The sequence below is a fragment of the Pelmatolapia mariae genome, linkage group LG18 (assembly GCF_036321145.2).
Source record: "Pelmatolapia mariae isolate MD_Pm_ZW linkage group LG18, Pm_UMD_F_2, whole genome shotgun sequence".
In the NCBI taxonomy this organism is placed as follows: Eukaryota; Metazoa; Chordata; class Actinopteri; order Cichliformes; family Cichlidae; genus Pelmatolapia; species Pelmatolapia mariae.
In genome coordinates, this window is record NC_086243.1 from 951,499 (window position 1) to 965,000 (window position 13,502).

General features: G+C 41.2%; 1 protein-coding gene across 2 annotated transcripts in view; it reads left to right on the plus strand.

Annotated features, from left to right (window-relative positions):
- Window positions 1-13,502, plus strand: part of LOC134616487 (cadherin-6-like) — a 61,804-nt gene that overhangs the window by 23,010 nt on the left and 25,292 nt on the right. For both annotated transcript variants that reach the window (XR_010091458.1, XM_063461313.1), the window contains exons 3-7: window positions 537-831; window positions 916-1,035; window positions 8,628-8,801; window positions 9,660-9,847; window positions 10,503-10,753. Coding sequence is in view for 1 of the 2 variants with exons in the window: in XM_063461313.1 (XP_063317383.1) it covers window positions 537-831; window positions 916-1,035; window positions 8,628-8,801; window positions 9,660-9,847; window positions 10,503-10,753 (1,028 nt within the window). In the remaining variant the exon portion in view is untranslated. The remainder of the gene's footprint in view (window positions 1-536; window positions 832-915; window positions 1,036-8,627; window positions 8,802-9,659; window positions 9,848-10,502; window positions 10,754-13,502) is intronic.

The window sequence follows — 13,502 nt, forward strand, 5'->3', positions numbered from 1 at the left end:
AAGGTTGTAAAAAGCTTTTTCTCAAGGAATCTCCCACCATCTTTGCTTTTGGAGAACTCTCTCATTTAAGTTGAGGGTTTCTTCAGATACCATGTCTCTCCCTTACAGTCTCTCCAGTCTCAGTGCTGGTCACGTGGTGTGGGCTATTTTCTCACTCTCTGATAGGGTGAGAAACTCTAAACTGCTCACAGGTGATGCTGGCTCTGCAAACAGCTTGACATCCCACCTCAACCCCTGCTTACCTTACCTGCTTAAGGTCAGCAGCTTTCTACCTGTGGGCATAGATAGAACACTGAAGACAGGATCTTTTGTCCAGCTGTTACTAAATGTATTAAATGATCTTAATAAAGAGAAAAATCACTCAAAATAAAATGTGCTTTCATTATTTTCATTATTTTATAGATTGGGAATGAAACCTCACCTCAGTGTCCTGAAGTGGAAAGAGTTGGCTGTATGAACAACTAGTATCTGTCTGGTATGTTAAATAACTCAAACATCAGTTGACGACTTCTTCACTTGGGTATGTCCATCTGCAGCTCCAGTCAGACCAGGACCATGGCGATGGCTCAGTAAAGTACGTTCTTTCTGGCGAGGGGGCTGGCACCATCTTTGTCATTGATGAGAATAACGGCGATCTGCACGCCACGCGCCGCCTTGATCGAGAGGAGAAGGCCTTTTACGTCCTCAAAGCCACAGTGGTCAACAAGTGGACGGGTCAAAAACTGGAGCCAGAGACCGAGTTCATCATCAAACTCCACGACATCAATGACAATGAACCAAAGTTCAGCAAAGAGGTGTACACTGCCAGTGTTCCTGAGAGGTCTGATATTGGTAAGGACCTCTCTCACTGCACTTTGCTGCTTTTTGTTTTGGTAATATTTCTCAGTAACAGTCGTGGTAATGCAACTCTTTCAGGTACATCGGTCACCCAGGTGACAGCTACAGATGCTGATGACACAATGTATGGGAACAGTGCCAAACTGGTCTACAGCATCAGTCAAGGACACCCATACTTCTCTGTGGAGCCAAACACTGGTATGTTTGACAGACATCGAGTACTTGATGATACTGGTCGTGACAAAAGCATAACTTTTTCTAAAACGTGTCTTTAGAAAACAAATTATTACATCATGTAGTCAGATTCTCAAAACCTTTTGCTGCTTCGTCATGAATCAGAATGATGACTGTATTTCAAGAATTGACTGAAACTGGAAAAGTCGTTGCTGCCTTTAACTTTTTATAGAGCTGACCAATCCATTGCAATTGTTGTCTGGTCCACATCTGCCTCCACTCACTGGACCTGCTGCTGCCATAGCCTGCAGCCTCACTCCTTAGGCTTGAAACCCATTAACATTGGCTGCTCTGCACACCCAGCAATCAGCCTAGTTTCATCATACATTCCTCACCTATGAGTCTTGAAACTTAAAGAAGTCCAGTCGCTCCCTGGACTAACATGACCTGGATGACTGAGGACCTACACAGACATGGAAGGATCATTATCGGCTACCTGTAGCTCCCCTCGTCTCCCCTCGTCTCCAGATTGGTGTGAGCTACTCGTACAAAGTTAGAACTAAAAGTGCGTAAATGGGTCATTTAAATGGAAAGTAGTAGGAGGAAGTTTGAATTGAAGCAGGGCAACTTTTCATAAAAGGTCTGTGTGTTCCTTTAAGATAGTCTTTAATGCTAAACTAAACTAGGCTAAATGTAGCACATGAAACTGATCTCACGCTTGTGACACGTGAGGGACACATCCCAAAATGTCACACTGCTGACGGTGTGTAACCAAAGCCGTGGACTAATTTCACTGGATTTCACTCTTACATGCACATTTCAATGAGGTTCTTGCACGGCACTGTAAAGTTTGGTCTGATAGAGCAGATCAGATCCACCTGCTAATTCTTAAAAGGCTCAGAAAGAAATATTTGCAGTGACAGACACACTATTATGTGAGCATGCAGGTAAAGAACTTCTGCAAGTGATTCAGATAATTGGAAACATTTGTGGTGTATTTCATAATGGGATCAGTAGCTTTCACCTGTCTGTAAGTAAGAACTGATAAATGTGAGAAAGCTGATAAATTTGCGGGGTTTTTACTTTTCAGAGGTGTAAAGTGCAGTGAGGTGACTGTTGTGATTCAGAGAGATATATAGACTATGTGAGTCCTGTCATACTTGCCCTGACTGTCAGATGTGGACTGGCCATTAGGACATTTGGGGATTTGTCTTCTGGGCCTTTTTCACGAGCTCTGACATTATATAAGCTTTACACAGACATGCCACATGTCGTCTTAGCTGTGGACACCAGCTGTGTAAAAAGAGCTGCCATCACAATTAAAATGAGTGGGTGGATGTGGGTCATGTCCAAATACTGATACTTTATATCCTCATAAATTCAACATAATGGTTGTTCTTTATTACCTGAAAATCAGTCTTAAGTTACAGAATGTGGGGAATGAAAATGTGCTAAATGTGAAAAAGTCACTAATGAGCAACATGTTTACAGAAGAGTCATTAGAATCATTTTAGTAGAATTATTGGAGCATCAAAACCCACACAACAGGTGCACAGATTAATATTTATGGACAGACTTAGATTTTAGGAACAATGACATATTACATTACTTATTTAGACCACAATAACAAATCATTTCTGTAAAGTGTTCAGATATAAATGAGTGAAATAACATTTAAACCTGATCTAAGCTGATCAATTTTCTTCTCTGGTTTCCTCATCATTATTTTCCATATCATAATATAAACATGTGCTAACACTCAATAACAGGAATAAAAAGTGCTCAGGTGATTCTTTTGCTTTCTGTACGCACAAACATGGAGAGCTGCAGATAACACAAACGATCCAAATGAACACAGTCTGGATGTGGTCGTTATTTTCTTCTCTTTCTAGGATGTTCTTCACAGTGTGAATTCAAAGGTTCTCGGGGAGCTTATGATGAGCTTGTTTGTTGCAGCTTCATATCATAATTTTAGACAATACATCTTTTTTTTCAGTAAAAATAAAAAAAAGAACTACCATTGAAAACTTAGTGCAACTTCCCTTTGCACGTTTTTGTGCCTCCCACATCTGATAAAGAAAACAGTTACATATACATATATGATTTTATCCTTTCCATTTAAAGATGGAAAAAGTACACTCTGGAACACTACAGTACCAGTTTAGCTATAATGAGTATGCTGGCAACCTTACAGTGTGACATATTCAGGTAATAAACTTTAACCAAAGAGGAAGACTCATTTCAGTATTAGTCTAATAAGGTTCACAGCTTTAACTTTACAACTTTAACCATCAAACACACTCACTGCACTAGTACAACACTGAGAGCCAAAAACCTGACGAAAAATCAAAAGATCATGTTTCAAAGTGCCACAGATTAATTTATAAGGTGAACTTTGTCACTATCACATCACCTTAGTGCCAGTTTAAAGTCTTGAAGCTGACCATTTTATGGGTCCCCATCTTAGCTTTCTGTAGGCAAACGTGAAAAATGTGATGGATATGACTATAAAACCGAGGAATACCGCACACACCGATATGGTCCCACAGTCAAGCGTACCCTAATGCACATGCACATGTGGATGCAGCCACAGTAGTCCCCTGCTGGTCATTACAAAGAACTGAAGTCTAAGGCACTCAAGAGCCAGTGTCAACTTTAAGACTGTTACTGTTGAGGCTAAATGTCTCACTTTTTCCCCACATATAGAACTGGTGACATTTATCTTAAAATTTGTAGATCTCCAGTAAATAACTTCCTGTTTCGACCCGTGTACACTGAAACAGAACCGTGTCCATAATGTTTCTGTAAATCCAGATGTCAGCTTAAAAGATTTAAAGGTGGGTTTAGAGACCTTGTCAGATAATAAGTGCTGTAATATGATTGATTTCAGCTCTAACTAATTGTCTATTGACTTAAAAAAAAAATGGTGTCAGGTAGGGCTGCTCGATTGTGGCAAAAATGATAATCACGATTATTTTCAATGAAATTGAGATCTTGATTATTTCACGATATTTATTTAACAATAACAATGTATTGAATAATTGCTTTAAAAATTGTCAAAAAATAATATAAAATGGTGTGCAAATACTGATAACCGTGCAAATGTTTGCAATATAAAAAATAAATACAAAATGTAAACATTAATGTTTAGTGAACTTCAAACTACTGCATAATATTTATGCATACAAATAACCAAACATCAAGGCAAGCTATGTAGCCACAAAATGCACAATTGCATCAAACTGACATTGAGGTATGTCAACTAAAGTTGCTGCCTGAACAAAAATAAAATTAAACACTGAAAGTAAGTAAGTAAGTAAGTAAGTAACTAAGTAAAACTTTATTTATATAGCACCTTTCAAGATAAAAATCACAAAGTGCTTCACAGAAGCTAAAACCTAAAAATAAAAATCAACCAAAAGCAAAAGTAGTACCTTTTATAAGAAATAAATAAAAACTAGTAGGCCCGAGTCCCATACAATCTCAAAATGGCTCAACAAAACATGGTTCCTGCAACCTTTCAAAGGTTTTTAGCCAAAAACACCAGCCTATTGACATGATCAGGCTTCAGGGATGCACGCAGGCAGTTGACAACATTTCCACCAGTGCTGAAGACCCTTTCTGATGAGGCACTTGTGGCTGGGATGCAAAGATATTTCTTTGCCAGGATGGAGAGTCGTGGGAAGAGGTTCTGTGATAGCTTCCACCACCCCAGTGGGTCTTCCTCTGTGTCCAGGGTCCCTGCCTGGAGGTAGGCCTGAAGCTCAAAAGCTATGGCCTGGTCCAGTTGAAGAGCATGTTCTGCACCTGGAGCTGTGCCGTGAGGGGCCTTAAAGAAGCTGCTTAGGCCCTTTTTCCTCTTCTTTTGGTTTGATGCACCATCATCAGCAACCTCCGTGTTACCAACGGGTGTCCCCATCACTGCAGCCTCCTTTAATGGGACAAACATAAAATGACAGCAACACTGAATGAGGAACCAGTTTTATCTGTCTCAGGTTTGGCATTCTAAAATACAATCCTTAAATAATTACTATAAATAATGATAGATAGATAGATAGATTCTTTATAAATACCATGATGGACTTCATTTCCATTGTCAGTCTGGCTTTTATTGTCTCTTGGCTGACCTCGCTTACATATCTCAGTTTGAACCTTGGGTCCAGGACAGTGGCCATGTCAAGCAACTCTTGTGTTGGTGAGTCACCATACTTTTCATTTAGGTACTCCAGTATTCTCCTCTTGATGCATTTTGAGAGGTCTGTGTCATCATCTTGCTCAGCCAAGATTGAGTTGTTAAATAGGTGGAGTGTTGGTTTTATAAAAGACACACTGACATATTTCTCTCCAGAAAGTGCATCAGTGAATTCAACCAAAGGTCCCAGGGTCTTGTTGATGGCCTCAAGGACATCAATGTCCTGCCACGAGGGGATGAGGTGCCTGGTTCCTTTGTCTTGGGAGAGGACATGGGCAATGGCCTTCTGGTGCTCAAGGACTCTGGAAACCATGGCCTGCCTAGATCCCCATCTGGTTGGACATTCAGTCTTTAAGGAGTGGTCTGGCAGTTTGAGGTCTATCTGTGCCTTTTTCAGCTCTCTCTTTTTTTTCCAACTGAATGAAAAGGTGCTGACCACTTTTTTGCAGACCCCCACTGCACGCTCAATCCTGTGATCTTTCATGGCTCTTTCTATAAAAACATAAAAAATATAAACAAGCATTATCAGGATGATGATTGTCATTTCCTTGAGTGTGAATGAATAAGAAAAAGTGATGGTAGCTTATTTATGTGTTTGTATAATTCATAGAAAATGTGTATGACTGTGAGAATGAATTTAAATCGTTTTGTATATATTATATTCATTCGAAGCATTATGTTGTATACTTATTGAAAGAAAATCACATTATGCATCATATTCAGTAGGAATTAGGTCTACTCACCTATGGCCAAATGTAATCTGTGCCCAAAGCACTGGAGCCTCATCCAGCCATTCAGTTCTGCAGCCAGTATGAGAGTTTACTCTCCTCCAGATCCCACGTAGCCAGTGCTTGCTTCAGACCTGCAGCTATGTTCTGCCCTGTGTGGTCTTCTGGGAAAAATGATGTCTGGAGACATTTCGTTTTCATGTTGAAATCCATGTCAATGAAATGTACCGTGAGGCTCAAATACGGCTCCATGGTGCGGCTTGACCACAAGTCCGTTGTGGTGGCAAAATATTGGGCTGTAGCCACTTCCTTTGCGACACCATCATGACGCTCATCATATAAAGCGGGAATCGCCACTCGACTAAAATAGTGACGAGATGGCAAGTTATACCGTTTGTCCAAAGTGTTGATTAGTTTCTTAAAGCCGGGCTTGTTCACTGTGTTAATTGAGCAGTGGTCTTTGGCGAGGAAAACGTTACCGCGTTTGTTATCTCCTGGTGTCTCTGGGAGCTGGTGGGATATTTAGTCACGTTGTACAGGGTAGCGTGAATGGAAGTCTGTGAGGATGAAGCAGGTGTTGTTGAGAGTTTTTCTCTATGCTCCTTCATTGTTTGGTCGTATGTCACTTTGTGAGCGCTCTTCAAATGATTGAATAAATTTGTAGTGTTGCTCTGTGGTGCAGCTACGACACCGTAGCAAAGTTTACACACTATGTCTACTTGATCCACGTCTGACTCCGCGAACCCATAATGTTTCCACACCACTGAAGTAGTTTTACCTCTCTTTTCAACCAACGGCATTCTTTCTTTAGAAGCCATTATCCTCTCCTCTCCAAATAACGTCTGCTTAGCTTTCCTCGGGTACTCTTAATTGATGTGACGCGTGTTCGAAACACAGAGAGGTGCGCTCGATTTGGCACCTCGCGAGAGTAAAGCACGAGGGAGGTGCTAATAATCGGCTCAGTCATTTTTAATGATCGTTGAAAGCCCAGATCGTAATCTAGATTAAAATTCGATCAATTGAGCAGCCCTAGTGTCAGGTTTTGCAATGTGGCAGGCAGGGTGCGACCCAAACACAAACATAAATATAGCTTTATTACTGAACTTAAGGAATCAATATGCATAAGACAAAATAGCTTAGGTGACACTCAAAACCATTAACTCATAGACTAGGCTCTAACAAGTGACCACAGAACACAGGGCACAATGCACACGGGAAGACTGAGACAATAAATACACAGGAGAGTGAAGTGGACACAACTGTGAACACAGCAGGGACAAATCAGGAGTAACAAGACAGAAGAAGCAAAACTGAACATAATGCACACAGGGCAAGGAAGTATCAAAATAAAACAGGAAATAAACACTGAAATCAAGACTGAGACACATAAACTTCATACCACTTAACAGGGACAATGCTGGGAAGACAGAGAGGTAAATAAAGACAGAGACAAGACTGACTTCCACAGGAGACATTAAAAACTAGATACAGAGATATAACTAAATGGTCTGGTTCTTATATAGAGCTTTTCTACTCTCCCAGAGTACTCAAAGCACTCATTACAACATGCCACATTCACTTCCTTCTATGCTTTAAGTGCTACCATCCACACTCTAATGGATGCATCAGAGAGCAATATATTGCCCAAGGATATTTGGCGTGCAGAATAGGGAGAGCCAGGGATCAAACTACCGATTGTAATGGAATTTCTTTCACTTATGTATTAATCACGTTATTGTAATGCCTTGGTGATTTTAACATGTCTGACACTCATACTTAAGACAAATGGTAGGGGGTGTAGTAAGGATGTTGGGGGAAACAGGAACTCCAGAGGACCAGTCTTGAGGACTCTGGGAGGTAGCAAGGGAGTGTGAACCTTAAGGTGTGAAACAGCTGTGTACTGCCTTTTGTTCCTGGAGAAGGTATTTAACTGAGAGCCATGCTAGGCTCAGTGAGACTCTGCTGACCGTCTGCCCCGTGGTCATGCAGGCTCTCCACAAGCTTGTTTGTATGTTCTCTGTGTGTTTGGATTAAAGAATGTTGGCTACCGCTCACCGCTCATCTGCAGGCTTTATTTAAGTGGAAAACTTCCACAACACAACCTTCCCATCAATAGATGACATGCTCTACCTCCTGAGCTACAGCCACCCCAACTAGGACATGAAAAGGAAAAGTCTGTCTTGAAGCAGGTAAGTAAATCCCCAAAAGTTGATTCTGTTCATCTGGACATTTTCAGTGGAAGAAACGTTTTGTCGCTCATCAGGTGACGTCTTCAGTCTCAGCTGACTGCAGGTCTCAACCTTACAAACAGTACAATGACTGAAACCAACCCACTGAATGACACTACGTCCAGATGAACAGCATCCACTTTTTGGGATAAACAGAAGCCTGTGGAGCTCAAACATGAGCCTAAAGACCCGTAGAACAGGGAACATAGAACTATAATAGAAAATCAATTAAAAAAAACCCCAAATATCCTAAAAACTCAGATCATGACCAAAGGAAAATTGTTGTGTCACAGATGGTTGGTTAGTTTCTCCTCCACCCAAAACAGGAATAAAAATAAAGCCATATTACATCTGAAGACGTGCATATTAATTCACACCAGCAACACGTCAGCACAATGATGAAGATGCAGCAAAGTAAAAAGAAAATGACTGAACATGAATTTAGATTACAGTTTTGTTTTTGTTCAGGTGTGATCCGGACAGCCCTGGGTCCTGGTGACATGGACCGTGAGCAGAGGGAGCACTACCAGGTGGTGATTGAAGCCAAGGACATGGGTGGACAGAGAGGAGGCCTCACTGGGAGCACTGTGGTTAAAATCACTCTCACTGACGTCAACGACAACCCTCCCCACTTCACTCAGAGTAAGACAGCAGCACAGACGAAGCACAGAGTGTATATGAGTGATGAAACTAAGTGTCACACACACAGCTATTAATTATACTCAGTTCAGTTTTATTTCTAATCAGCAACAACACCTGCCTCACGCTCTTTATATTGTAAGGTAAAGGAAAACAATACAAGGAAACAATACAAAGAAAATAGAGAAAACCCCAACAATCATATGACATCCTCTGAGCAAGCACTTTGGTGACAGCGGGATCGAAATAAACGTCCTTTAAACAGGAAGAAACCTCCAGCAGAACCAGAATCAGGGAGGGGCGGGGCCATCATTGGTTGGGGCGAGGGGAGGATGGACAAAGGCACGCTGTGGAGAGATCCAGATATTAATAATAACTAATAATTAAATGCAGAGTGGTGTATGAACACATAGTGAGTGAAAAAGTCGATTGAAAAAGAAACACCCAGTGCATCATGGGAATCCCCCAGCAGCCTACACCTAGTGCAGCGTAACTAAGGGAGGATTCAGGGTCACCTGGTCCAGCCCTTAACTATATGCTTTAGCATGCATTTAGGTTTTTCCTTAATGTTGTCAGCTGTCTGTATCTTGTTTAAAGCCTTTTAAGAATCCTGTAAATCCCTTTATCAGATCTTAATTCTTCCACAGGGTTTGGTACTCTATCGCCCCCTGTGACATGTTTTTGTCCTGCACAATTGAGAGAATTATTCTGCAGCCATAATTCTGCCCAAAAACATTCATATCATTTGACAAATTGAATAGAATTGTGAGTTAAAACAAAAACTAGAAATCCCCAGACACCTCCGTCACCAGAGTGAGTCCCACCGATGTGATGGAGCTGACTGTTAGTGTTGGTTTCCAGGTATATACCAGTTCAGAGTTCCTGAATCATCCAAGTCCGGCTCTGTCGTTGGGAGAATTCAGGCCACTGATAAAGACATTGGAAAGAACAGTGAGATGGACTTCACAATCATCAGCGGTGACGGGATGGAAATGTTTGACATCTCCACTGACAAAGAAACACAAGAAGGACTCATCACTGTCAGAAAGGTGAGAGCAACTAAAGAGTAAACATTAAAAACTGGACTTGAAGCGTTGGGGGTAAAATGATGTTATAATAGAGACCAAAGGAAAAAACACTCTTGAGTCACTGTGTACTGAAAAGGCAAAGCATGAGTCAAACTGCATTTTTGTAAACAGTGTGATATCCATAGCTTTGGCCACCTTCAGATAATACTGGCTTCTTATTTTATATTGATATTTTTCTCACATCACTGGTTGGCTTGAAATTAATTGATCGGAGCTCACACTTTCAACTCATAAGGATCCTGCTGACTAAGTCTGTTTTACATATACTGTTAAATATACAAAGCCCATACCGTGCTGTAGAAATGTGTGTGTTCCTATGTGTCCTCACAGAGTGTGTGCATCAACATTGATACAAACCTCTGACCCACTATCACCACAGCAAACTGACAGCACCAGCTGCTGTTACAGATACTTTATATGAACATGCCACACTTGTATACACTATATCTCTCGGCTAGTATGTTTATGTATCTTTCAAGCTGTTGTCTCATTTATCTGTCTACATGCATTTGTTGGCCTCAGTAGACACTGATCATTGCCAACGAATGTTCAGGCTGGCTTTATGTTTCCACAGACATCTTTACTGAAAGCAGTAGTTCTCTCTTTGCCTTTGCAGCCTTTGGATTATGAGAAGAAACCATCATACACGATAGAGATCCAGGTCCAGAACACCCAGGAATATGTTCGCTTCATGTCCTCAGGCCCAAAAGACGTGGCTACGGTTCGGTTGGCCGTGGATGATGTGGATGAGCCGCCTGTGTTTGAAAAAGCCAGCTACCTGTATGAGGTGAAAGAAGATGTAGCGGTGGGCACAGTAGTGGGCTCAGTCAGCGCCATGGACCCTGACAGAGCTCGCAGCATTGTCAAGTAAGGCAAAACGTCTTTTTCTACTCCAACCACATGAACTAAAAAAAGGAAATTATATAATGGCAGTTTTGAATTTCAGATTGTAAAGTCTCACTGGTCTCGAGAGCTAAACTCCAGCTTGTGTCTTTATACAGACTACAACTTCTGCTCAATCGTTTTTTTCTTGTGGGTTTTAATGTGTTAAGTCCATGGGTTGCTGAGTTTACCACACGCTACCATTATGTTTTGTGTTATAGACAAAGATGCTGCTTAACGTCAGAGCCTTAGTACTTTTGTTCTCGTATTTAGACAGAAATCATATATGATATCTATGATTGCAAAGCTCAGGCAGAGATGTCGGAACCACGAGAGGAAAAATGTATATTCCACAACATTTGAGAGAACCTTGGGGTTACTATCAAGGATATTTGGCATGCAGACTGGAAGAGTCAGGAATTGAACCACTAACCTTTCAATCAGCAGATGACCTGCTCTACCTCTTGAGCTACAGACACCCTAGACCCAATGCAAGTTGCATTTATGGTAAAATTAGCATAAAGTTTAGGTTTTGGATAAGAGTTTGAAACCTGAAACCTGCTGTGATGATTAAATTTAAGGGAAAGAAGCTTGAAAATGCATGAACATTTCTCACAAAGATAATCAAATCAGTCAATCAAAAGGTTTATTGTCATTTTGTTTGGTATTTCAAAAAATACTCAGACTGAAAGGAAATACTGTTTCTCACCAGCCTCTACAGTAATCAATACAATTGCTTTTAAAAGTCAATGATAAATCGCAGTAATAATAAGGATAAATAACATCGATTCGTAATCTAAATTCTAAAACAAGCTCAGGTCTAAGCAGTCACACTCATTCAGGTGGCAGCAGTCCTTTCATAGAAGAGGATCATTAGATCAAATAGTGTGTGTATCTGAGGAGTATATTATATGTGTGTGCGTGTGCGTGTGTGTGTGTGTGTGTGTGTGTGTGTGTGTGTGGACCTTACAGTATAGCTGTGTGAATAGCTGAGTGGGTGGGGAGGGGTGCTCTTGTACCTCTTGCCAGACAGCAGGAGGGAGAACAGGCCATGAGAGGGGTGATGGGAGTCTCTGATGATGGAGGTAGCTCTGCGTATGCAGCTGTTTGTAGATCTCCTCCAGAGACGAGAGAGGGGCACCAACAATCCTCCTGGCAGTCTTAACCATCCAAAGCAAGATGTCAAACCTTCGCCCTACAGCAACCTTTCTGATGACGAGTGCCATCTAAAATTCCCTCAGAAGTCAATGCGCCATATGATTGCATTAGCAATAAATTTAATAACGCTCTATATTAACAGTTACACACTATATAGAACAACTTTATAGAATTATATTTGTTTGCAGATGTTGGCAGCTATCAGTGAATAGTTATCAGCTATTTTAAAACAAAAAAAGACACTTTTTATCCATAACAGCAAATGAACTGTACAACAGAAAATGCAAATGCTATTTATGGTCTCCTCACAACAATGATAAGAAAAATAAACTGAGCCAATATGGCATGTTTGTTAATACAGGGATACACATGTTAATGTGATCTCTGGTCTCCCACTCAGAGACACAGGTCTCCAAGTGTCCAGCATTCACACGGCTACCTGAGGACACTCATGTGAGAGAAAATCTGCTCACACAGATATGTAGAGCCAAATACTGTCAATAAGGCCTCTGCAATGTTCTGAAGACAGTTAAACTTGTCAGGTAGTGATGTCCAGCAGGTGAAAATGCAGCTCCATGAACACGCACAGCTGTGGATTCCAGCTGCGCCTGTAGTTCTGCAAACTTTGACCCCACAGAGTGTGAATTCTGTCTCGAGTCTACGGATGTATCCATGTATTTCTGTGGTGCTGATGCTCCTGAAGCTTTTGAAGTGTCGGAATGTGAAAATTTCAACATCCCTTGAAAAAGCTGCCAGCTAGCAACGTCCCTCTCACCGGTAGGCTAAGTGATTTTTAGCCAATTACAAGTTGAATCTGGTAGTTGGGGTTGTTAGCTAAGATACCGTCATTAAGAAACAGCACGACTAATGTGTCTATGCGAGCTAATTTGCGATGTGCAGCGCTGGCCCGGCCATTTATTTTTTAATGCACCTTCTCAGATTGATTCATTCAATTTGGTTGTAAGATTCAGATAATTATTTTTTAAAAGCGAGACATTTTAAGTGAGAATAAGAAAGTATTTCTTTGTGCCCCCCTCTCCCTGTTAATGCCCTACCTGGCCCCCCTGGCAAACTTTGCTAGACCCGCCCCTGCACAGTTACCAGCTGTCAGCTACATAGAAAAGGATCCTGGTGTTATTTGTCTCTCAGAAACAGTTCATAACTTCAACTCATTCATGTCACCTAAAAGGTAAACCTGTTTCTCCATCACCTGTTCAGCTCTGATGATTCAGTAAGGACATCTCCTGGTTTCATCTTCATGTTTCCCTCTCACCACATATCCAAACCGACATCATGACCAGCAGCTTTACAGCTGTGGCTCCAGCAAACATCAGCTGATACTAGAAATTAATATTAAATAAATTCTAACAACAGCTGATCAAGCTTAAACGTGCTGCTGTTGTTTAGCGCGACATCCGCTGGTTTCCTCTTTCTGGCGCAAAGTGGGAGATAAACAAACAAGAGAGACGATCAGCTGATCATTGATCAGTTTCATGATTGAAGTAGAAACAGGAGAGGGAGGGGGAGAGAATGAGAAACAGCTGCAGCATAAAGACAGAACAAATCCAGCTTTGTG